This window comes from Pieris brassicae, chromosome 4, assembly GCF_905147105.1.
Source record: "Pieris brassicae chromosome 4, ilPieBrab1.1, whole genome shotgun sequence".
NCBI classification, from domain to species: Eukaryota; Metazoa; Arthropoda; class Insecta; order Lepidoptera; family Pieridae; genus Pieris; species Pieris brassicae.
Window position 1 is genome coordinate 6416622 of NC_059668.1, and position 26964 is coordinate 6443585.

The window sequence follows — 26964 nt, forward strand, 5'->3', positions numbered from 1 at the left end:
CGTTATCTATCGATTTTAACCAACGTAGTGATTCGACTGGCTATTAGGATAATAAAATGTTAATCAAACTTTTTAAAGTACTCTATTCCAATTAAATCGATTGAAAAGGATTAACAATATAGTATTTGTATGTTATATGAGAGCCCAATTGATTTCGTAAAAACTAACCTAAATGCCTAGCGTCAATTCGACTACTTATATTGGGTTAAAAAATCTCAAAGCTAAGGCATGAAGTTGTAATATTGTATAGTATCGTATTATTCATGCATGTGGTCCTTACGCGCTCTCAACTTTCATATCACCACATGTGTGAGCCCGTACGCGACCAGCATGAATAATACTTCCACTATCAGATTTGTTTATAGTAGTCAGTTTGGTAATTAGTGATAATGTTGCAGCGTCAGCGGGTGGGCGCGCGCGCGTTGGCATCGCTGGCGGGTGAGGTGCGCGCGCGACTGCAAGCGATCGCCGCCGCCGGAGGATGCGCAGGCCCGCAGTGCCATCACGCCGCGCGGTTCGAACGCGCGCACCATGCTCAACATGAAGTTGAAGGAACGCCTTGCGCTGGCTGTTAGCGCATTCCTGATACTCTTCACCCTAATGCTAATAGTTGACCTGCAAATGGACTATGGCATTTCGGGCCACCGGGTGCCGCTGCACGGAAGAGTCAAAATTGGTGATGATAGTGACAAAGGACATTCGGCATATATTGAGTTTCGGAAGCGGTTCCTTCATAGAAGGTTAGTTCTGGATTAGTTATATTTTTATTTATTTTTATAAAGTGTTAAAACAAGGGAACTTAACATATCACGGAATTATCAGAAGTTATCAACTTTTATTAGTGTGATACAATATAATTAATTTATTATAGCAATTCAAGAAAACCAGGTACATAACAAAATTAACTAAACTTATCGTAGTTTAACTTAAGGTAAATAACTTAGCTTTAAATTAACTACCTATTCTTACTCTAATATTACAATTAGGTTAACGATGTTATGAATTTGGTTAAACAAAACAAATATTTATTAGTATACAGCAGTTCAAGGAAAATATTTCTCTCAGCTGTACAGTATACGTCTGTTATCACTCTTATCACGTGTTTACTAGTTTGACAGCGTCTTTGATGATAACATATTCATCTCTCAATGCTTTGACACAACCTCCAATTAGGTAATGTACACCTAATGGGTAGATGTTATGTACAGTTTTACGAATCAAAACGCAGTAATCAAAACATCGAATCGATGATATCTCTGAATGTTAAGTGGATTTTTTAGTATCCGTTCGTTTATATTTTCCCGGAATATGTGTCTAGTTAACGTGGTGTTCTACATAAAATATCAACTCATAAAACCATCATTAGAAAAATTCGTAAATATTATTTAAGATCATATTTATCTACAAACTACATTGTTAGTATTTTGCGAATATAATACATTTATTTTATCGATCTTATGTACACACTTAATAGGGTCACTCTTATCACAGGTCACAGAGTAAAACATTCTAGGAAATTCAGCAACAATTGTTTTGAATTAATTAAAACCTTTTTGCTTACTATTTTTTTTAAATAAAAACAATAAAGCTGTGCGTTCAATTTATGGCAAGCCAACCTCATCAATTATTTTAATCATATAAAATACTTATTAGTCACTGTTGACCACTCAATGTGTTGTATAAAGTAAGAAATCAAAGCATTAAATAAATTCCTAGTTAGTAGACTATTTAAACACTTTTTTTGGCTATATCCCTCACATGGCTAAAGGCAAATATGACCTAATAAGTATCACAAGAGTAAAACAGACAAATCTAGATTAGATTTATGGATAATAAGTTAATAAAATATATTAAATATATTCCATAAAGACTTTTCGTGTAATTTTTCGCACATAAACTGCTTAATTTATTGGAACATTCTTCATTCTAAAACAGTATACGGTGCAGTGGAAGAATGTGAACGATGTAAGCTGTCGGAATTTTATCAATAGTTTCAAGCGCAAATTTTTAAAATATCATAATGTGAAGTGTAAGAGCAGAAGAAGCGTTGTTACTATATAGTTTACATTTTTATTTTCTTATAAAATATGTTTGGATAGAATGCATATTTAATATTCTGCTATATACTCCGTTTCCTTGATAATTAGGCTTTATAGCCAAGTACACGATCAGCCTTCATATATGTATGTATCAGACATAGATCGTTGACCTTAGTGTTTCAAACATGCTAGTTTCCTCCGTTTTCTTTCACTGTAACAGCAAATATTAAATACATAGGTATAAAGCTGCAACTCAAACTCAGGAGACACGCGCGTAACCAATACTCGATGAGATTTATCCTTACTACGAAACTTTTGGTCTGTGTGAAAACTGTCAAATATTATCTAAAAATACATTACAGAACTTATCTAATGACTTATCTATTGATAGTAATAACGATTACTTATACAATATACTAATTTAGCCGTGAGTGAGACATATTTAGTTTATTATACGTGTATATGTTTTAGGACTTTTATATTAAAAGTCCGAAATGATTGACCTTTCCTTCGCGTGGCGGGAAGCAGCACCACAAGGCAGTCGTTTACTACCACTAGAAATAATAACGTGTAACTATATCAAGTTGTGAGTTCAATTCTGTGGTCCTAATTATCTATGTACATAACGATAATCTGTGCAATAGAACACGTGATAGAACATCCATCTATGGAAATTTTGCGTATGAATAATAGGTTGGTTTGCCCTTAGTTAATTTTGCAGCGCCTATGGCGGTCAAAAAATAGCGCAAATATAAAAAATGGTATATTTAAATGTTTATAAGGGAATTCTATTATCAAATACCTTATAAGAAGCTAACTACTTGTTGTAGTTATGAAATGTAATACGTTATTGGTCTTGGCTCAATATTTGCTACAACGACACCAATGTTTGCAGTTGAAAGCAATCTGACGATTTTCTATTTGCTCACATATCTCAAGAGTCTATAATTATTTTATTGGTCAGTTACAATTTCTAGAATTGCATTTACTATGGATACATTTATTATTATTTGTCATATCAATAAAATCTTTAATAAGTGAGTCAATTTGCTTTACATTTAATTTAGGAAGTTTTTAGTGTACTGTTGTTTGACACTTATACTAATTTCCTCACTCGAATGCTATGAATAATAATGATAATTATGCCTCATTTATTCCTTGAAACAATACTATTTGTAAATATACACGTATACCCACTTTTATACAGAACTGACTATATTTTTCGAGGACGTCTTAAAGAGTAAAGGCCTCCTTTAACAGGCTCCATATCTCTCTATCGTGATATTTTTTCTGGCAACCTTCCCCTCCAACTTCTTTTTAGCAGAGTTATTCATATTGGCTACATTTTAATAATACCAAACGCGCCATGTCTAGAAATGGGTGTTTAAACTCAAGACCTCCAAGACAATTAATTGTCTAAATAGTTTTTTTTACGTAACGCATTTAATTTTATTATTGCTTACTTGAAATTCCCAATATAAGTCCTAATTTCAAAGTGTTTTTTAAGGAATAATATTATAATATGGCAAATTCTAAAAATATAATTATCTATTATATCTGGTCTCCGGTTGATCCGTGATTTTGTTGACGAATTCCGACAAAGCCACAATCATATTTTGTTTTAAATCTGGGATACTCGCGTAAAAGTGGCATTATTAATTTCGTAGTAATTAAATATTGTAATGCTTATGTCTTATAAAGCCTAGGTTAATTGTCTATTGTTTTGCCTTACAGCATTGTTCACTAGCATTGAGTGGCAAGCTCATATTTCGTTTACTTTTAATATTTATACAGCCGATGCCATGACAAATTAATTAATGTATTGTTCTCTTTTATTCTCCGAACAAAAGCTGTCAACCTCTGAGCACAAAGCTAAGGTCTTTTACAAATACATTTAACGAGTGACGTCAAAAAATTACGTTCAAAGTTTTCACGTGTAAACACCCAATGATTATAAAAGAGCGTTAAGTTACAATCGATATTAAACAATGTGTTTATACCAAAATAAATCAACTTTGAACCTTAAAGTTTAACATTAGGTATCAATTCGTTTGAGCAGTGTCATGTGTTCGAATCACAGCTTTTCTCTAATGAATTTTTTTCTATGTGCGCACTTAACACTCTCTCGTACTGCGAAGAAAAATATCGTGAGGAAACTGGCATATATTAGATGACAAAAATCGACGGCGAGTGTCAGAGAGAAGGCTGATCACCTCCTTACCTATTTAGGAAAATAAACGATAGTGAAACGGATACAGAAATCTTAAGTACCGTACCTAAAAGATTACAGCACTGTTTTTTTATCAATTCGTTTGCATTTTTTGTAAGTTGCGTCGAGCCTAAACTTCAAATATTCGATTTAACTTAACTAGCCTATTTTCATATGACATGATATGTCTGATTGTTTAGAAAAATCCAAACCAGTCACAGTAAATTTATATTAAAGAAACATGTTTTCAGTGAAACCACAGGAACACAATAGAAAAGAGTTATATTTAGTATTGTCTACGTCACCGTGACTGAAAAAAAAAAATTTACTGTATACCGTTTTTCGTACAATCTAGTGTCATCGAGAAATATTTTTTATTAATTTCTTTAAAAAGCTGGTGCAGCCGCAGGGCAGGCGGAAAATAATAAACGGCTCAAATATAAGTATTTCCTTCAAGTTGTTCCCTTTGGAGTAGAGACTCCTGGGCCATGGGGTTCAAGTGCACAGACGCGAATTAAATATTAATGTTGGCGTCTGGTAGATGGTAGGCTTAACCCATAGCTGGTGCTTTCCTCACTCAATGAATAAGTATCGCAATACAGCGAGGAATTGATCTCTATCAGCTCTAAAGTTACACTGCTGCAGGGACCAAGCGTTTTAAATATGTTTTAATTTTCTTTTAATTACTTTTTTATTATTAATAAATTTTTATATATTAAGAAAATTTTAAATAATGTATATTGGTTTGTGAGTGAGTGTATATTTAATATCAAAATATATTTTTTTGTCTTTTATTAACTAGGTTATTTGATTTATCAGCGTTATTAGTGAAAATAATTTTTCAACGATTCGTCAATATTATTTATGTAGGACATAAAACTGCTTGTACAGGCATAGAACAATTTGTTGATCAAATGGTAAAACTAAACTGCTGAATACAAAATAGATTAATATTTAATAAACACTTTTAATATTTTTCAGTGAGTCGTTTATGCATAATTATTGGATTTTTTGTACACTAAAAATTATACTCTTATTTGATACATGATTCAGCACGTGGCATAGGATTAAGCTATAACAATCATATAATATAGATAGATAGACACAAGATACTATGGCATAATAGTTTTCAATGCTCACAATTACTGAATTTATAAATCTTTATACATACCTTAAGTGAAATATCAATTGTGTATTAAAATGTAAACGGTCTATACTAAAACAACAAGACGCTTATCGCAACAATTGTTAGAATATTGGACTAAATGAAGTTGAATATTTTTGGATGCTTGGATACCGATTATTTCCTCCGTAGCAACCTACTTCGAGAGCTATTCGGCTTTTGTTCAATCTTGTGAGATTATTTACTATTGTTCACTTAAATTTACAAGAACATCAATTGCGAATTCATATAACAATAAGTATTTCATTTCATTTTAAACTTTGGAACATGGATAAAGCGTTACATTCCACTCTATAGGCATGGGTTTAAGTCCAACAGGCAGCACATTTAGATGTGCAATTAGTACCCGCTTTTGCGGTGAAAATCCTGAGATAATTAGCATACTTTAGATCTAAATCTTTGTCAATAGAAAGAAGTACAAGGCAAGCCATGTTCCATTCGCCAGTTTAATATGCCCGTTATTCGAATAATTCTAAACCCAGTAGTGCAGCAGAAAGGTGATCTTCCAATCGTGAAAGCAATATATTTTTAGAATAAAAGTAATTAGTATTCATTATTGGTTTTATATTATAGGTACGCATTATTTTTATTACAACGATGTACAGGATACAATAATAATAATCCAGTGGAACTACAACCCCGAATGGTTCTTGGCCTCAGATTGTTTCCGTTTCCCAATCATTTTTATTTTATAGATATGTAGGTAATCAACTTTTTGCGTATAAGACATGGCAAAGATATTTGGGGTTGTACCATACCGATTTTGTCACAATTGCCTTGCCCAAAGTTTGCCTTCTTTCTGCTTTGCCTGTTAAAGGTGGAGCTAATAGCGCACATAGTTAGAAAATTCCATTGCTATGATTCGAACCCACGACCACAGTGATGAGGGTAGCACGCCTAAACCAAAGCCAACACTCCTCTGGAGGATATATTATTTAATTATATATTTGTACATTGTATATTTTTACAGTTATTTAATATCTTAAGTTTTTCTTTATATTTCAGTAATGGCAGCAACAGCTCTAGGGAATTTGAGCAGTCAGCGCCTAGTGAAACAAGTGGTTTGGATGCGGAACCCAAAACGCCGTCACCACCGGTAGACCGCTTCGAAGATCTTCAGAGGATACTCCTACAGCAGCTTAAGGGGAAATCTGATGACAACATGGTTGTGATCCCGCCCCATAAGGACCTGAATGTCCTTCGGCCAGAAAATCCTACGATTGGGGAAATGGAGGACTTGGAACCTAGGTTTGTTCACAACTAATCGTAGTGTTACTGATTTAAGTCCATATTCCAATTCATATCTTAAATCATAATCTTGTCTTAAGCGCCGTTAAATATGCCAAACTTAAAAATAGTTTGACAGCTCTCAAAACTAGCTTCTAGTTTGATTGATGTTCTAGAATGGGCCTTAATCTTATGCAAACTTTCATACTAAATTAGTAAGTTTAATACTAAAGCGTGTTTGTTACATTTAGCCTATTGAAATCGTGACCACAATAGACTTTTGTATTTATTAAGTTAGGATTCAGATTTAAATCGATAAACACAAAACATAACATAAAAACAACTTTATTACATCAGAAATATGGCACTATATATACATCAGGCGAAGGCGCTTAAAGACCGTTAAGAAATATTAATTAAAATTGTTCCGCGAAAAACGACACGGAAAGGACATTAGAAGGAAAATTTTCGAAAGTTGCCGACTTTCTGACATCCACAAGTACGATTTATGGAGAGCTCTACGAGTTGCCGAAACTGTTTCTTACTTCGTTACAGCTGCAATTTTACTTTAATAACCGCATTACAGCATTATTTTACGGATCATTAAGATTAGATTAATCAAAATAAAATGATCACCCATTACAGCGAAATTTTGGATTAATTTGATCTTTGGAGAAATGGAGAGCATCAGAACGTCAACCAAATTGTATAATATTTTGTCACGATACTTTTGCGTTGTCAATTGTTTTCTCATTTGAAAAGAAGTGAGGTAGAAAACCGTTGAGTGCCTTAAGTATTTATTTATTTGTGCTTCGTTGCAATAAAAATAAAAGAAACACAAATAACACAATACATAAAAATTACAAGGGATGCAACGGGCGGCCTTATCGCTAATAAGCGATAGCTTCCAGGCAATACTAGTAAAAGAAAAAAGAAAAATGATGAGTAAATCCTTAATCTAATGTTATACAAAAAAACATTAATAAAAAACTAAAAAATAAAAGGCTAATCGTACAGATTCATGAATAGCGATGCATTGCAAAAGAAAAGGAAACACAAGAATTATACAAGTCACGATTTATCATGATAGGATAAGGTTAAGAAGTATTTATACAGAGTTTTAAAAGTTGATAGAGAGGTACCCAATCGTATGGAGTCGGGCAGCCTATTCCACAACACGGCTGAGATCCTAAATAAATTTCCTATGAAGAATGAGCTGTGGGATGGAATTTCCAATAAACATCTATTGGAAGAGCGTAACATATAGTTAGAAGAACCTAAGAATTTGAAGTGATTTTTGAGATAAGAAGGGGTTTTGAGATTGAAAAGAATTGAGTATAGAAGTTGAAGACGATAAGCGTAGTATTTAGTAAAGGACAAATCGAGATAAAATGCAAGATTATCTATTTTTGTTTAGCTTATACTAACTTTTCGATACCAGGGTTAGTTTACAATAAAAATGTCCATATATTTGGCACAAGAGTTATTGACGATTTTATTGATTGGTTCGCTAACGTTTAACTATTCATGGACTATTTAATGCATCTTTAATAATAGAGCGCTCCTTCCTGGTTGCCATTTAGTAACCAAAGCATTAGCAGTCACGTCCTAAAAGCTAGGCCTTTTATCCGCGAATAACCTGGCAACTGCTGAACTATGCATTAAAACCAAACAGGTTGGCGGCCACACGTTGACGTAATTTCACTTAAATAAATATAGGCAGACCAAATCTCACAGGATCTCGTGCGAGAAACGAAAGAGTATGAATATGAGAGCGTAACATGGTTTTATACTTTATTTTTATTCGTCCACAAATTAGTTATGTATGGATTCCCTTTCGATACGTCTATAAAAACGAATCATAATATCATTCTAGGATGAGGCCGTTGTAGCGACCTTTTTTATCTTGTAACGCAAATTTCACAAGCTTCGCAAGGAATCTTATTTAAAAATCCTGTTACGGTACCCTGCCGAGATAGGCGGGCTCTTTGACAATAAAACTAAATGGAATGAATGAGGCTTCCTCAAACGCCTCTTCAGATATGATGGCAACTCATTATACGTATCGTTTGTAAAGGGTTTTCATTTTGAATAAATTTATCAACACTCACATAAGAATAGGTAATAAGATGAGATACTATCTCAAATATCCATTTACTCCGAATTGATTTCTCTACAGTTCATTTATTCGGAATTGATTACCAGTGTAAACAAACCTCAGCGTGAAGCAATTTCACGAATATTCACTAACCACACTCTTTTCTATACATATTATTATAAGATACTAGATTTTTCATCTAGTATCTTATTTCTTCATTAGTCTAATAGATATTATAAAAAATAACTTAACAAAATACAGAATTAAAATAAAATAGCAGTTTGACATTTAAATATTCTATAATCTGGACTGAACGTGCCTAAATCATATTTTAACACTTTGAACAAGAGCTTCACTACATTTCATTAATTCTCAGATTCACTCACTCTCTTGTTTTAAAAATACGCCACATTTGTTTACCTTTTAAATGAATTAAAAAGAAATGATTATTGAAATGATTAATAACTATACTTAAAGATACTTTATTTCATGCATATAAATAAATTTATATTAAATGAAAAATAAATTGATTAAAGATAATGTAGTAGCTTTTATTAAGTAGTGCAGGAATTCGGTTCAGTGGTTTACTACTGTTTGTAAAGTTCGTAACTCAAAGACCACTAAGCTGGTCAACTACGCCAGTACGAACATGATTGCGTTGGTCGCTATAGAAATCACAATCTGTGACACGGAATTCTAAAGCGCGAAATGCGAATTCCCATTCGATTTGAATACAATTCTCGCCAAAAAGAGAGTCAATAAATTTTACAGCAGTGGTCCGCTTGATTTCTAAATGCAGGTTATCGGAGTATGCCACAAATCGAGAGCGACTTCTTAGTATTCAATAGGGCTTTCTGTCGCCCGAAGTGTGGACCGTCTTGTAGGCACATCACGTTCACTTATGTGTTCCAAGCAGCCAAAACCGTTGGAAATCCATGTAAATCTCGACATTAACGATCAGGGATGTGGTGATAATTTTAATATGGGACAGCGATTTAATCTTTCTTCTGAGGATGCGCTTATAACAGTCTCATGATTTTAGGTTAAGAAACAACTGAACTAACCAATTTCTTATTAGTAAATGCATTGAACTTGTACATTTAAAAATGTACTTGTCTTAAGTGGTGCAATCTGGTTTTAAGATGATTGTTATTTGTGCAATAGTAATTACTGAATGGTATCAGTATAAACTACTTAACTCTCTAGATTCAACATTTAAATTTAGAACACTTTTAGCGGAAACCTTGCAGATATTCGATATTTAAAAATTATTTTCAAACTTTACTGTGTAAGGAAAGAATATTCCAAGCAAAACTAACATACTAAACCTAAGAGGTCTGCACAGAAATATTTTTGAAAGTCTATATCACTCGAGGTCATTCTAGATTGTCAAGGCTGTACTAATAAATAATCAGTAAAAATCAATTTTATTAGCTATTTAAAGGAAAAAGTATAACATATAATATTATGTTTTATTATAACTTTTTCGAAATATTAAATTTTATGTAAAAATTATAGCGCTATTCGCAGATCATACTGAAGATATCAGGTATTAATCTAATATAACTATATAAGAGTAATTTGTTTGCAGTATCAACGCATCGAACTTGGAGAAGTTTCAACTGAAAATCGCACAACATGAGTTGTATGAAGATGGCGAAAAGTTAGTTGAAGATATCCTGAAAGATATGGAGACGTCACCAATCTTACACGTTGGTATGTAAACTGTTCATTTAGCCAATTTGTATGATCTGTTTTAATTAAAGTACTCTTTTGTCACTTTCCTTCAAAATGTATTTCCGCTATAATGGAAAGAGACAAAAGACAATTGTTAAAGCGATGTAATTGGACAGATTTTTTTTTCAGAATTTATTTGTCAAAATTGTTGTAAAGGAACTTTGACTAGTGTCCAATTTTGTTTTGACAAATGGCAAATTATTGATATTGTTGGTAGAATGTTTGTACGAAGCAGACTTTGAGCGTGTGACTCTCACCTAAAGTCGTGTTGCAAATCCCAGTGGTACATCAAGATTTCTTTTGACATTTGCGATACTAACATTTTTCGTACGTTTATGATCCCAGTTGTAAGGAAACAGGCATATTTTAGATCCAAATAACGATAACATGACGCATAAATGATAATTATTAGTACTTTAATGATCAAAGAAACAAATACACTGTGAAGCCCAAACCCATAAAGCATAGTACCTCTGGATTATTTTTTATTCGTAATAAAGTTTTTAAAATCTTTTATTAAATATTAACGATATTTTTATTACACTAAGCTGATCATAGACAACAAAATTAATATGTAACAAGAAAGAAATTGTTGTAACTATAAGCCGATTTACGAAATGTTACAATCGCTTTACCCAGAACAGGTTATGAGTAAATTTGAATTCAAATTGTATCATTTAATATCGTTCTTGCAATTTAGTCTATACCTATCTTACTCAAGCAAATAGTCATTAATAATTTTAGCCCAGTTCTCTGAGATTTATATTGTATTATCTCTATAAATCGTATAAATATGTTTAATTACAATTGTTTATTATTCGTTTTAACATCGTAAGTTGTCGATATTCATACAAATTTTGTTTCTAAATTTTCGTGAATGTTAGAGCTCTCGATATATGGTTTGTTGTTCTCGCTACAATAGTTTTTATCTGTCTATCTTCAGTAATGCATCCAAAAATTAAATCCAAACAGAATATTTCATTTGTAGCCTCAATTGGAGTGCCACCAAATTCGTCCAGATCCGGGGTATGTTTATATTAAAATGAACACAAGGGTTCTTGTTGTAGTTGTAGATTATACGATTGCTCTTTCGATCTTTCAATTAAATAATTTACATAGCAATAGGACGCGTGATTCAAAGCAGTTGATAACCCTTAGATCCACTTTGTCGATGATGACTTATAAACCGCTTTTCTTTTGTTTGAAGTTCTCTATTGCTATAGTTGGGCAATAGTTTTTCACCTGTCTACAAAGCTTGGGGCAAGGTATGTATATTAAATGAAGTCGGGTCCCGCAATCAGTTGTGGGGTTTGCGGTCGACGGACAATAGTGGCACAACAATCTGCCCTTATACTTCCAATTGGACTTGAATATTTAAATCCCTTAAATGGATTTCATTGTCGGACCGAGTTTATCATGTAGACTACCCTTTATTTTTAGATTAATTATTGTATAATTTATTCCAGTTCCAGATCGATTGAATTTCATTAGACAACTTTCAAGTTTAGCCTTAATTGTAAATATCGATTTGAAGGTTGTATTTTATTTTAATTTTTACGTAGCGGCATTTTTAAGATAGATTATTATTTTTATTGTTATTTTCAATGCGGAGATATAAAGACTAGAGTTCAAGACGCTTCTGACGATAAAATGTATTAATTTTAACAAATACAAAGAATAAGCTTAAATTAAAGACTCTCTGCTGCCTCTACGACCCAAATGTCAAGGCATCTGAGGTTACAATAAAGATGATCTAAGTGTTTTGAACTAGAAACATTTCCTTACAGAGCAAAAAGAAGGTGGCACGCAACTGAAGCTAATTATTGACTACCCAAATGGAGTGCAAGCATTGTTCAAGCCAATGAGGTAAGTTTTGACGTTCATAATCTTAAACGAATAAATTAATCATTATCCATAGACTGTGCTGCGGTTGCATACGCGTTCATTCGGACGTAGACTAAAGTTATTATAAAGCCCCCAAACATATGAACAATCCAAAACATTTTTTATACAACCAGTGGGTTCTGAGATTAGCGCGTTCAACCATACAAACAAACTCTTCAGCATTATAATATTTAAATTGAAGTGATCCTTAAATACGAATACTTTAAAAACGATAAAATATATATACATATTAAAAAGCTAGTTTTGCTTACTTTATACATGTTTTTTAGAAACAATAAAATATTGTTTATTTAAGACTATTGTCATTTATTAAGGAGCAGTGTTAGCCTAGTGTTATCATCGTGTGACTCTAATAGCTGAGGTCGTAGGTTCAAACCCCCGCTGTGCTCTAGGTGTGCGCATATTAAAGGAAAACGGCATGCCTTAAACTCAAAAAACGACGGAGTGTATCAGGCATTCGTAGAAGGTTGTCTATGAGAAAAACAAGTCATCATGAATCAGATACAGGAATCTAACATGTGATAGGGATGTTCGCAGTTTACCCTAAATCCATTGTCATTGTGTCATTGTGATAACGTTATGTTTAATCATTAAATAAATATTTAATTACTGAAAACCAATTTTTATAACAAATTGGACCAAATTAAAATCTGAGGGTCGCTAATCAATATGCTAGGATGCTTACAAAATAAAATTCTGGTATCGGAAAAGTTAATTGGGAACAATTGCTTTTGCGAAACAGTTCTTCAATTTTGAGCACTGATAATTTGCTTGCGACAAAAATTTGTTAAGTCTTTTTGCGCAACATCGAACTTTTTAAAAATAATATTCTATTTAAAATCAATAAAATACCAAAAGCTTTTCATTGACTTTTCTGAGACGCCATAATTTCTCTAGTTAGAATAAATGGTTTTTTGAGTTATAATGATTCCGGTAAAACATACAAACATTTTTGGTTCGACACTAAGTTACTAATCCATATTTTATATATTATAGATAAACAGTAATTTGATTATATAGTTATTGATTACCTGAACAATTTATAAGGTGTCATTCTAAGAATGTAAGCCGTTTGTTGACATAGAAATGATTCATTCTGAGCAGGAACTTTTCACACACTATATTGTTCAAAGCACACTTTATTAATTATTAATAAGGTTACTTTAGAAACGTTTATTTCTCCTTAAGTGTCGTAATGTTTTATACAAATAAATTACACATACAGAACAATTTATTATCTGAAGAAATATTATGTTGGGCATAATACTACCATTACACATTAAAATTTAAACTTGTCTAATAAGAAATATTAACACGGTGTCATTTAGAGTAGAATCTACGACAGATTTCGTGTTCTTTAAAGTATAAATTAATATAATAACAAAAGCTTCCCGTATCATTAATTTTATTTTATAAACGAGCCTTGATTTTGTATCCCTATATTCTTCCTAAAGCTTGATTGTTGGATGCAAAACTTCTCTTGAGTGATACTCGAGCACTTTACTTACGTTGGCGATGTTTTTCTATGCACGAGCGATGTACTAGTTTTGAGTGCTTACTCGTGAGGTTCTTAAAGTTGTGACCATTCAGTCGAGTTGGGAAGTTCCTGTGATCGGCTTAGTCTCGCCAACTACAAGTGTTATTGAAGTAAAACGCGAGTTTTTCCTAAGTCCCCCTTTGTGCAATTGTTACCTATTGTTAACGAAGTGAATTCTATTGCCATGCTTTTTCTGTTACCGCTTATTGGAATTACTGTATCAAGTGTATAGTGAATTGTAACTATTTACCCACAACAAATTCTACTGACATAAAAGTATATATCCGATTCAACTTTTACTGATTGAAATCATTGTAATTTTCGTAACATATCGCATTTCGTTTATGAATTATTACTATTTCACTAATTTGACTCTTCGCAAGACTGACAGTTAAGCTCCGCCAGTAATGAACAGGTAGCAAAAAGAGAAAAGTCTAATTTAAGAAATCAAAAAACCAAACGAACTTTTCATAGCGGCCTCCTTTTTAAGTTTGTGTTAGTTTACATAGAAGTCGCACTTCCAAGTGATTTACAAAGTAAATTATGTTCTCTCGGGTTTATCCCGTCGACATATCAAGTCCGGTGTCCACGCATAGGGACGATAAATTCGAAGACATAACCCTTTCGTGTACGGCTGATTGGTTTATCGTTATCGGTACCTGATAAGGACTGTTATCAATACTTTTTTGTGCTATCAACTAACGGTAGACTTATGAAGATAATTTCTACATAATTTGTATCTAAATTATCGAGATTTTGAATGCTTTACTTGAAATAACTTTAACATTCTAAGACAGATTATTGTTTTACTCTATATGTGTTGTGAATTACTCATGTCGATTCTTTGTGAGTTGGTTTTTCAATTAAATAGAGGAAACTTTCATGATATTAATCTGCTATCCTAGATCCTTGTCTACTTTACATAACAGACTTTTCACTCACCGTCTCTTAAGTTTAGTATTTTATTTATTATTTGACTATATTGTTGTCCTCAATTTCATGTGTTTTTCATAACTTTTTTTAATTATGTTATTTCTACGTTCCCGGAGGATGATGTATGTGTGTAATTTTTGTAATGTCATGTCACTTTAATTCTCCTGCTACATAGAGATTGCTAATGTCCATTATAAAATTGGTTATCAACTGTTTGATATGATAATCGATAAAATAAGTTCAATATCCTCAATGAAGATGACTTGTTAAACACGTTTGTTAGATTATAACGATTTTATCGTAATACTTGTGACGATTCGTGCTCTATCTTACTAATAGTATCGCTTATGTTTTTTCTGGGAATAGTGGGAAATAAATATCACATTATCCTCTCACTTTTGTATATTATTTTGGTTGCATACAATTTAAATAACGGGAGTATGAAAAAATCCGGCATAAGCCTCTGTAGAGAGTCGTTCTTCTTCCGTAGGGACTTACGCATACAACAAACATGATCGCTTAGACTCGATATTTGGTTTTCGATATACATTATTAAATTAGTATCAGACATGCGAAAGGATCAACAGTTTGGTTGGAATCTAAGAACTAGAGACTCAATTATAACTCCGACCGGGAATCAAACCTGAAAGTGACGGTCCTTATACATGATGTCTTAAAAAGGTCGTAAGGTCCTTGATAAAATTGAAAAATATACCCTACTGAAAAATACTTTGCGTTTCAAGGGTTCGTCAGTTATTGCTTTCCAAAAGAATCTACACATATGTGCTGGCATATAATTTGGTTAAAAGACACGGAAAAGTTAAGTTAATAAATCAGCTAGTTAATTAAGATTAATTTTATTAAAAGTCCTAGCACCAAGATTGGGTTCGTAACCGCGCTTACAATTTTCGAATATTTTAGTAGAAGTACAAATAGAGCATTCGATAATGTCACGAAAGTGTGTGATTATTGAAGTGGTATGCAAAATTACGTTTTAACACTAGAATACAAAATTGTCATTACCTTTAAGCTATTATATAATGACCGGAATCTCTACTAACATTACATACTAACACAGCGGACAATGAGTGGGTGTAACCACGCGTTAAACAACGTACTGCTAGTGTCCATACCTTTATTTACTAGTATGTATATAAAGGGATATATAGATTTATAGAGGTTAAACACAAAATCGTAAATAGTTTTTCGGTAAGAGTTATTCTATAAGTTATTACTTACCACCATTGTGTGTATATAAAATGCTTTTTAAACTACGCTCGGTCTGTACGTACGAACTAAAGAAAATAGTGTGTGGCCGTACATCACACCGTATATTACATTACAAGCTGTTAACATGTTTGTTTTATTGCGATATCTTCTATGTAGTGCATACTGGCAAAATGAAATATTTTAGGAAAAATAGAATTATTCTACAGAATATTTGCTTGGTGATTATACATACAGACCTAATATTAATATTATACTATGGAAAGAATCTTACGGCTTTGCATACCGTGTTATTTATACTTTCCACTCAAACTAATGTTATGAAATGACTTATGAAGCCATGAAGATAGTAATAAAGGGACACATTTCAATGACACGTTTAAATTTAATTATCATTTGTTCACAGATTTGCAAGAGACGTCCAAACGTTGCCAAATCACTTCTACTTCTCGGACTATGAGCGTCACAATGCTGAAATTGCCGCGTTTCATTTGGACAGGTAAAAATCTTAACAGAATGCAAATATCAAGTATGATTATTTCTTCTCAAGGTGATATCACGAGAGTCGAGGAAGTAAGGTATTTAAAGACCGTAACACGTGGTTAAGGTCTCTACCTATCCCACTGAGAGGCGGGCGTGACTTATATATATAATTATTTTTTAAATATATATATTTTTATTTAAACCAAAATGTCTGTTAAAACGGATACATGCTAATTCGTCGCAAAAACTGTATTTCTAATAAAAATAAAATAGGACCCCACGTGGTACCTACGAAGTAGTTTTTATGAAATTGTACATATCTATTTAAAAAATGAAAGATATTTTAACTCTGCCATTACCGCGTAAATAAGGTAATAGAACAAAACACTTATTATGCCCAAATAGAAACTCATTTAATAACAAACTCAGATTATATTTACCTCCTAAAGATTTAAATAGACTGAACTGAATGCACTTTATAAAAAATATTGATTGCAATTTCAGTTGGTATTTTCGATCGAGAGATACCGAATGTAATAGGATTTATTTAATAGTTAGATTTTAGTTTATTAGTTTCGGTCATGCACTATAAAATTGGTAAAAGAACTCGACCATAAGAATTAAAATTACATTTAAATTATGCCTTTTAAATTTTATACTGGAATAATACTACAAATAGAAAATAATTTTTGACGCAAATTTATCAAGAAAGATTGCATGTAAGCTGTTAGCAGGAATTAGTTTAAACTCTAGTAATAGGTACCTAATTCTCTTGTTCACAATCCCATGTAATCTTTCTTGAGAAAGATCTTTAAACCTGTATGTGTACGAATAAACACTATTCAAAATTACGACATTGTAAGTTTGTCGTTTCAAAGTTCAATAATTAATATTTTAAACAAAACAATAAACAATTGCGAGCGCGCCATTCAATGTATTGATACTTAAATTAAAAATAACTAGGATTCTGAATGAGCCCTGTGCTTTTTAATTTGTGTGCAACTCCACATATATGGTTGCGGGTTTGTTCGTTATATATATGAAATATCATATATGCATTATTGAATGATGTTGTTTTTTTTATGGTTCGATAGAATAGACGTTTGTATGTTATATGAATTATATAAACTGTGTATGCAATTTTGAATGATTTGTCTATTCACACCAATAGCATAAACAGATAAAATTTGTTGCTATATAAAATGAAAAATTCTATCTGGGAGCAGTAGAGTTTTGGAGAGTTGGCCCCGCCATGGTAAAAACACGGTACCATCCTTTTCTCGCCCTATAACTTCATTGTGTATAAAAGTAGCAGCAAAATTTTCGAGCCTGGAGGCATTGTTTTTTTTTTAATATTATAGATTTGGTTCTATACACTAGGCTTTTTTTTCACAGAATACTCGGCTTCCGGAGAGCGATGCCAGTCGTCGGTCGAGTTCTAAACATGACGACGGAAATATATGACGTGACGGAGGGGGACATCCTCAAGACATTTTTCGTATCGCCAGCAAACAATTTTTGCTTTCATGGAAAATGCTCCTATTACTGTGATACTGGTCACGCGATTTGTGGCAACCCAGATATGTTAGAAGGGAGCTTTGCTGCGTTCCTACCGTCCTCGGATCTGGCTGAACGAAAGGTATGAGAATATTAAAAGTATGAAACGATGTTTTTTTAATTGATTGTGGTAACAAGATCCTTGATTATTGTTTCCACTTTAACATATAAGCTGTAAAATATCTAAATTGGTGACACACAGTATAGTACGAAGATTCAGGCTTTAATTTCCATCGAACCAATAAATTGTTTTGCGTTGGATGGAATAAATGGTTGTTTATAGAGAAAACTAACCAATGAAATAGACCATACACTCCAGATTACACTTCACTATTTACAGATGTTATTGAATTAAGAATTTTTCCATTTGAAAAATGGATTCTGCTTATTTCAATATAGGCCTAGTAATAGCATTATTTTAACGAATTTTTATCTTTATTTTATATGTATGGAAATTGTTTCTCGAACAATTATAAAGAGGGCTTTGAATTTTATCTTTGTAAAGTTTTTGGTTTGATTATTATTATTAGACCTTATCATAATTATCAATAAAACAGACAAGTACAAATATGGGTCTGATGTTTTCAGGTATGGAGGCACCCGTGGAGACGATCGTATCACAAACGACGAAAAGCGCAGTGGGAATTGCAATCGGATTATTGCGATACGGTAATTTATTATTTCTAGTTTGCTTATTGTTCAAAAGATATTTATTTACTTAATAACGAATACAGAAACTTTATACAATATAAATTAAATTTTGTTTCATTATGATATTTTATTACAAAACTATGCAGGTATATTAGGCTATTTAAAATAAAGTGTTATTGAGAGTATTCTGTGTAAAAAGGTTATAGATCTGAATATCTGATAAATAAATATGAATCCTATTAAAACTTCATAGTTAATTCTATTGATTTTTATACGTTAGTCACGTGATACCAAACCGTCACAAATTAGCAGAATCCATAATCACGTAGTATGCTTTAAAGATATGTCTTCTTCTGTATTGAATTTCGTGTGAGACCATTTAATTAACACCAATCGCATAATGATAGTTAACACGTAAAAACTGATCTACGTTTAGAAGCATGGTATTTCACTGGGAATGACGTCACCAATGATAATGGACAGAATTTAAAATAATTTTTTTTTAGGTTCTATAGTATGTTATAAATAATCCGAAATGGTTCCGAAAATATAATAAAATTGTTTACACTCAAATATTATTACTAATGTTAATGTAATGAGGACTCCCTAGCCTTTTCAAATTTTTTACTTTGTTGAACTAATCAAAGTATTTTTAGAGAAGATATTTTTTTACTCAATCGTGGTCAATGTGAAATTTGTCGAATGTATATAATATATAATTCGCGGTTATTTATTACATAAGTTCTATAAATATAGCTCGCGTTATACTGTTAGTTCTTTTTACATACATTTTAGTCGTTTATTTAATATACGGTAACTAATTTATCTAGGTCCGTACAACTCCACCATACGATTCAGGTAGAAGACTCCTGGATCTAATGGATATGTCCATATTTGATTTCCTCACGGGTAATATGGACAGACATCATTACGAAACTTTTAAGTAAGTATATAATTTTTGACATTGTAGGAATGATTAAAAATCTTTTCTAACATTTTTACATTACTACTATTTGAGGAATCTCTTTTAGGCGGTATGCCTATATAATTGTTACAAGTATAAGAATTTTTTTAAATTGGTAAAGATTTTGTATTTGCCATTTACAAATAAACCCATTAAAAACCTCTTTACTAACTATGGGATTCCTAACCGTAACATTTTGAAGCATTTATAAAATCAATATTATGTGTATATCAATAATATATGTTGTTGAAGATTGTAAAGTGATTTTTCACTTTTCATTTCATTTCTTCCAGAATGTTTGGCAACGAAACATTTACCCTGCATTTGGATCAGGGTAGGGCCTTTGGAAAGGCTCTTCATGATGAACTCAGCATTTTGGCGCCGCTGCTGCAATGCTGCCTAGTACGGCATACTACACTCGCTGTACTTCTAAAGTGAGTTATATTTATTTAGTATAAGATTTTAACTTATGTTTAACAACTGTATTAAATTTAGAAAAACTTTAATGATTTTGATTGTGTGTGTGTGTTTGTGATACTTAACAAGCGTTCCGCTACTTCAAACCGCGATAAATGTGCGACACTTTAAAGGCGCTTGAATATTTTTTATTTTCATTCGAGAAAATGTAACATACATGAACGATATGTATGTTATTTAATTTTAAGTAGTGGCCCAACTTGGGCTTAAATTTTATTATCACGATTTTACCTCATTTAAATGATAACACCTACTAAATTAATATAACAAAAAACAATAACTAAAATATATTATTAAAAGGAGTGCATTTAAGCAAGGTTCCGAAGATACTGGCAGCAGTCCCCCTTTGAATAGCTAGACTAAGTCTTTGTCCGAGGTAGCTGCCAGCTGTTCGATGTCCTGTGATGCCAACTAACTTTTTTGCTATTTACTTAAAAAGCCTTATAGCGCTAGGACCCTACGGACCAATAGTCACGACACCGAATGGAACAATATCATATTTGGAGCCTAGACTCTGTATTTACATGCTTTAGCTTTTTCAGCCGCACCAGCTTTGTTATTGGTACAGAATAATATTTTATTATTATTATAAAAATGATCAAAAGATTTGGCTTTGAATTTCCTTTTCTACGTGGGTACTTCAATATGCCTTAAATCTTTCAGGTATTTGACAGCACTATAATTATTAAGAATGTTTTTTTTTAAGATACAACAACGGAGTACCACTATCTTCAGTTCTCCGGGAGTCAATGAGGGTTGATCCGGTCTCCCCAATCTTGTGGGAGCCTCACTTAGCTGCTTTAGACCGACGTTTGGTCATCGTTCTTGATGCTATCAGGAAATGTGTTGAAAAAGCTGAAAATCCTTTACAAAATGAACTTAATGACATTGTATGATGAAATATGTGACGTGATATAATGTTCAGAGTCGGGAACTATGTGCAATTTGAGTGTTTAGCCAGTAATTGGCATTGTTAAGGACTATCAGTCGAGTATTATAGACAATTTGTGTTGGCATACGATACCGGCTACGTTCAAGCCTGTAAAGAGTTTGAAAGGTGTTGAAAGAAAAATTTGTTTACAAACGAACTATGAAGCTAAAAGAAAATTGCTCACGATTTTCCAATACAATCTTTATTAGAAGAATTAATCGCTATCTACTACTTTATTACTTGCAATGTACAATTTGGTATATTTAAAGTGAATAGTTTGAGTGTAAGTTTAACATGAGTTCCTGTAAAATTAATTTTTATACTGAAATGCCGTAGATGCTACTAACTAGTCTCTGTAAGGGGTTGTTTTATAACCGTTTACTGTTTATGTAAAAAATATTAAAAAAAACTACCAATATAATCGTTATCATATCTAAAAGCTTATCAATGCAATTTTTTGAGTTAATATTTTAGTGCCAAAGTTTCTCCAAATGCAGACAGTTACTCTATAAGCCCCGAAAATAACATGGATTGACGGATAATATATTAACATGAATAAATATATCTATTCATAAGTGAGTTTTGTACGGCTAAAACAATTTTGATACTTTTTGGGAACTTTGAAAATAATATTCTCAATCCCAATTGTATGTTGCACACCAGCTATTTATAGGTCTGAAGACTCGTAGTATAAGTGAAATTTGTACATAATAGTGAAATGCAATTTTAGATTAGTTTATTTGCTACTTTCATTTCTGTTACCACGGCTCAAAGCTCATCGCGACATATCATTGTATACAGGACTATGTGATATCTTTTTATAAGAGTTTTATTTCTGGTTTTGGTTATTTTTGGGATGTATTCAATTATTTATTGTTAATTTTACAGATTTTAATATGCATTTGTCTCGGTTTGATCTCACGAGGGAAAAATTCTGTTACCTACTTGAGTTGTTGTGTTATCTTATATGAGTTTGTTTATATATTGCAGAACCTATTGTGATGTATCAGTTATCTTTGGTCTATCAGGGAATATAAAAATTATATCTTTCCCCAATCAAAGTCAGGATAAGCTATATAAGACTCCTACTTAATTTATGTTTAATTGTATGAGGCTTTTTAATTATTAAAGTTGACTTGCCAAAGATATACCTATGTATGATTTTTTAATGTTGTATGACTCGAATAGATGCGTGTTTATGTTGGTTGTTAATAAATTTTAAGGTATATAGTTTGGTTTAATTTTTATTTTCCTCAGCCGATCCGATCCGGTTCAATCCCAGACTATGCACCAATGCACTTACTGTGTATGTGCACATTCAACACATGCCCGTATGCTAAAAGAAAACATCATGAGGGCCAGAATGGCGTAGACCCAAAAAGTTGACGGTGTGTGTCAAGTACAAAAAGCTGATTACTTGACTTTTTGATTGTAGCGCGGTATAGGAATGTATATAGATATATACATTTCTTAGGCTACGTTTTTTTAGAATTAATATTATTGAAAGACGATTTAGCAATATCTTAACATGGGACATAATATTTTTATAAGTATACCATAAGTTATGTAAAAAAAAAATCAGCTATTGTCAATGCCTTGTGAAGGACATGTCTTGCCAAAGCCGCGTACAAATTATTTGAAGAAGTCTATTGAGTGCAATTATTTAACCAATTCAAAAGGGCATTAAACATATCAGAATCAGCTTAGTAGACTAAAATCGGGATGGCTGATAGCGACGTGTATCTCGTTCGTATATACATATTAAGTTCTCATGTAAATAAAATACATTTTTTTTGTAATGAGAAATAAAGTTCTTTAAACATTAAGGACACCAACATGCTATAAGGCCGTTCTACAAAGAAGCCGTATAAAGCAGGCGTCAAAATCCTCGAACTCTTAGTCAAATTCAAACCATCATTACCAGAGAAAACATCTTATATACGAAGTTCTATAAAAACAAATATTATAATTTTTGGTTCATTTATTTATAAACAGAATCAAAACCGTTTACTACGACATCATTTAGAACAACATACCGGTTATATGACGACCAAATATGAGTGGTCTACTCTGATGAGACTACTTTGATGTCTTTATAACAGATTTTGACTGTATTTGGTCTTAAAAAGTATTGTTGTAACAGCCGATGACGTTGTTATTAAGTACCTAATACACAGAATTCAGCTGGGACCTTTGATTTTGTCCAATATAACTAGTATGTTGTTCTAAACGATGTCGTCGTAAACGGTCTGTCTGAGTAGTCCCTTCTATGTCGTAGTAACAGATTTTGCGTGTATTGTTTATATTGTTGATGCATTCTTTGTGATTCCTAAAAGTCAATGGCTATTGAAAAGCTGCAGGTTGATAGAATGCAAATTGTTGTGGAATCAAGTGTCTATGTCCTGTAACAAAGGTTGCCACATAAAGGACACATAAAACCACGGGCAGTAAAAGCAAATATGAATATTTGTCGTAACATTTTATAGTTTTACGGCATTTATCTTGTTTGTTATAAACTATTTGTATATATAGGGTTGTTTACGTTTACGTACACGCGTACATAAAATATATAAAAAGTGTGGCAAGAGTTTTTTTGTTACTAATTTTCTATTGTTATACATTCAATTCTTTATATGATTTAATTCTTACTATACTCTTCTTATCAAGACTTGATTACAAACTAATTACTGTAGTTAGGGCGTTCTTGAGATATATACATAGATAAATAAATCCCTATCATTCTCGTATAAATTCATGTAATAATTAAAAACTTCGTAAACCATATAAATATATAACAGCACACGCGATAGCTTTTATAATACGTATGTAAAGTCAAAAGAACAGAAATATAATAATTTTCACGTTATTTTCAGATTCACAATCTTCAATTTACTTCACCAAATTTTATATTCCTAGGCATACGTGAATGTAATGTACAAGCCGATATCTATTTTGTATGAACAATACCAATCACGCAGCATACAATATCATGCGAAAAATAAGAAAATTTTCACTTTACATAAATTTGAAATTGGAACACGATACGAGATTTTTCAAAGTCAAAAGAAACTATGAATATACACAAATTGTTTTGAGTATAATAATGCTTATTTTTCTGTTTATTTTGAATGTGGTGTAAGTAATGCTAATAAACACAGCTATGTATTATCGTTTGTAGGCTTATTTCGCAGTATAATATTACTTTATATTAGAAACAAAGTGTTTTTATCGTTAGAGTGCTAGGTCAAAATTATCATGATGGCACATCCCGAAATTGTCCGAATGATATTGATCACGTCAATTATTTCGAGAATCAAAGGTCAAAAGAATATACTCACTACTCTGTGTCAAAATGCATCAAATTAATTAATTAATAAGCAAGCAATAAGCAAGGCATCGGTTTTTATATACATCAGATTAGTCTCTCGTCTAAAATTATATCAAATCAATATTTATAAAAAAAATAATCTATCAGTTCCCAAATCGAGGGCGGGTGAGAAGAACTAACAAAAAACTCTCCACCGCTATTTTTAATCGCCAAGTTTTTCTGTACAAATGTCAATGTCAAAATGACAAAGCAACAAACGCTTAGCGGGCTAAATAGAAGGACGTACTTTCATTATAGAGAAAAAAACACAAACACGTTGTCAATATAAGTTAGTAGTTCATTATATCACTAATGATTTAAAGAAATATCATGCATGGAATCACAAAATGTTGTATTTCGTAAGATATTGATTATAAAACATATAAATTATAAAAAGGTATTGATTTCTTTCTTAAATATAAGCTGACAAAGTCACTTGGGTTATTTATATTTTAATAAATCCTTTCTCACTTTATTTTCTAATTAAGAACAAACATTGCCGTTTTAAGAAGTTCTTTGAATTATACGGAAAGCTTATATTAAATGGAATATTTAATAATTGAAGGGTGCCAACTCGCAAAGGGAATTATCATGAATCTGACGACATTTGTTCGTAAATTGCTTGAAATAACTGTTAGACACGCTTAATAAACTTATTTCTATGAAATCTTTAAACGTAGAATTTAATTAAATATATATATCTTAATTATTAACTACTTAAGTTTTTTGATTTCGTTTCGGTAATTAGAAATCCTTTATTATGTGGTAACATATTTCAGAGATTGGCAAAACTTATCGTTTTCGATATTTAATTAGTAATTACTTCATTAATTATTTTATTAAATTTTTCATTGAAAATGAAAATGTTTCCATACTCTAGACTATTTTGAACTTGTTGGGCAGTAACCAATTATGAACCTAACAAATATTTGTGTAGAATCTTTATCTAAACTCTATGTCTTTATATATAATAATAAAAAAATAATGGCGCGACAACCGTTTTAGGTCGGGGCCTGAGATTTCTGTATCTGTTTCATGATCATTTGTAAATCGAATAGGCAAGTCGGTGATCAGCCTTCAGTGCCTGACACAAGCCTTCGACTTTTTTGGGTCTAAGGCAAGCCTAGCCTAGCCAAGCAAGCATAGAAAGAAAATCCATTGGTGCACAGCCGGGGATCGAACCTACGACCTCTGAGATGAGAGTCGCACGCTGTAGCCACTGGGGCCAACACTGCTCCATTTTAGATATAATCAAAACTTAGGATAAAAAGGTACATATCTGGTTTAGATTCTACCCAGGCTAAGCTAAAAGCATTTAATGAATACACGCATGTTTCTGAACGATTAGACATCACATCCTCACTTTACATTGCCTGTTGTCCATATGTGTGATTTACGCCGACTGGTCGCATAGCCACCATTGTTCTGTAAAATTTATCACCGTATTGGAGTCTCGCGCAATTCACTTGAATGCTGGGTATTGTTTAGCCTAAGCGCTTGCAAATGAGGTATTTTCATTATTTATCACATGAATTATTTTAATTATTTATTAAAGTTCTTTTTTTGTTTTATACAACATTTTAATAAAGCTGGTGATTCATCGCTTTTTTAAGCGTTCTTTAATAAACAAATAATTAATGTCAAAATTAAGCTGTCAATATATTTTCTTTTCTTCAATTGTCTTTGGTCTTACCAGGAAATCACTTGTACTACTTAAACATAATTATTATAATTTTATTTTAAGTTTATGGTTAATTATGTAACATTAATTAAGGTAACAGTAAAATAATCAGATGCACTGAATCTTAAAGTGCAGCCTATTTATGTAAATGGCTGAATCTATTCGGTGTCAAGCCTAGGGGATCAGCAATTAAAACGCTTGGGGCGTCCCGTGGGAACTTAGATCCTATCAGGTTATCGGCTTACATTTATCTACGCTAATTGTGATTGTTAATTGTAACAGTGCAAGAATGTGTTCAATTCTGCAGCAAGTTCTTAATAATGTGCTTTATTTAATTAAATTAGTCAATATTTAACAGACGTCTTAGAATATAGTGCATAAAACAACAAATGAGTATTCAATAACGTTTGACGTTCTAATATAATAGATAGATATTGGTTTGGTTTATTGTTTTACTACTATGTACATGTTTGTACGTCAATATTTAAAAAAGGAACATTAACGTTCGTATACTACCAGTTTCCAAATGAAGAGCGACAGAAACTGGCAAGAAACTCTCCTCTTTTCTTTTTAATCGAGTAGTTTTGGTCTACAAGGAAACTGTAAGGAACTACAATCTTTACGTCATGTTTTACTTGCCATATTGAAACAAAATATTATTAAAAAAAACTTTATTTGTGAATACCATATATAATATTTCAAAACCGCGGTATTGTGAAACGGATTTAGCCCGAATTGAATGAACCCGGTACCAATGA

The 26964-nt window shown here is 32.1% G+C and overlaps 1 protein-coding gene across 4 annotated transcripts in view; it reads left to right on the top strand.

Moving 5' to 3' along the window:
- The window catches only part of LOC123708090 (extracellular serine/threonine protein CG31145), a 55561-nt gene extending 33175 nt beyond the window's left edge, over positions 1-22386 (top strand). For all 4 annotated transcript variants that reach the window (XM_045658592.1, XM_045658593.1, XM_045658590.1 and 1 more), the window contains 10 exons: positions 399-740; positions 6437-6679; positions 10348-10472; positions 12281-12359; positions 16502-16594; positions 17974-18217; positions 18724-18804; positions 19617-19729; positions 20044-20184; positions 20934-22386. In XM_045658592.1, coding sequence (XP_045514548.1) covers positions 532-740; positions 6437-6679; positions 10348-10472; positions 12281-12359; positions 16502-16594; positions 17974-18217; positions 18724-18804; positions 19617-19729; positions 20044-20184; positions 20934-21123 — 1518 coding nt within the window. In that variant the 5' untranslated portion in view covers positions 399-531 and the 3' untranslated portion in view covers positions 21124-22386. The remainder of the gene's footprint in view (positions 1-398; positions 741-6436; positions 6680-10347; positions 10473-12280; positions 12360-16501; positions 16595-17973; positions 18218-18723; positions 18805-19616; positions 19730-20043; positions 20185-20933) is intronic.
- The last annotated feature ends 4578 nt before the right edge of the window (positions 22387-26964 follow it).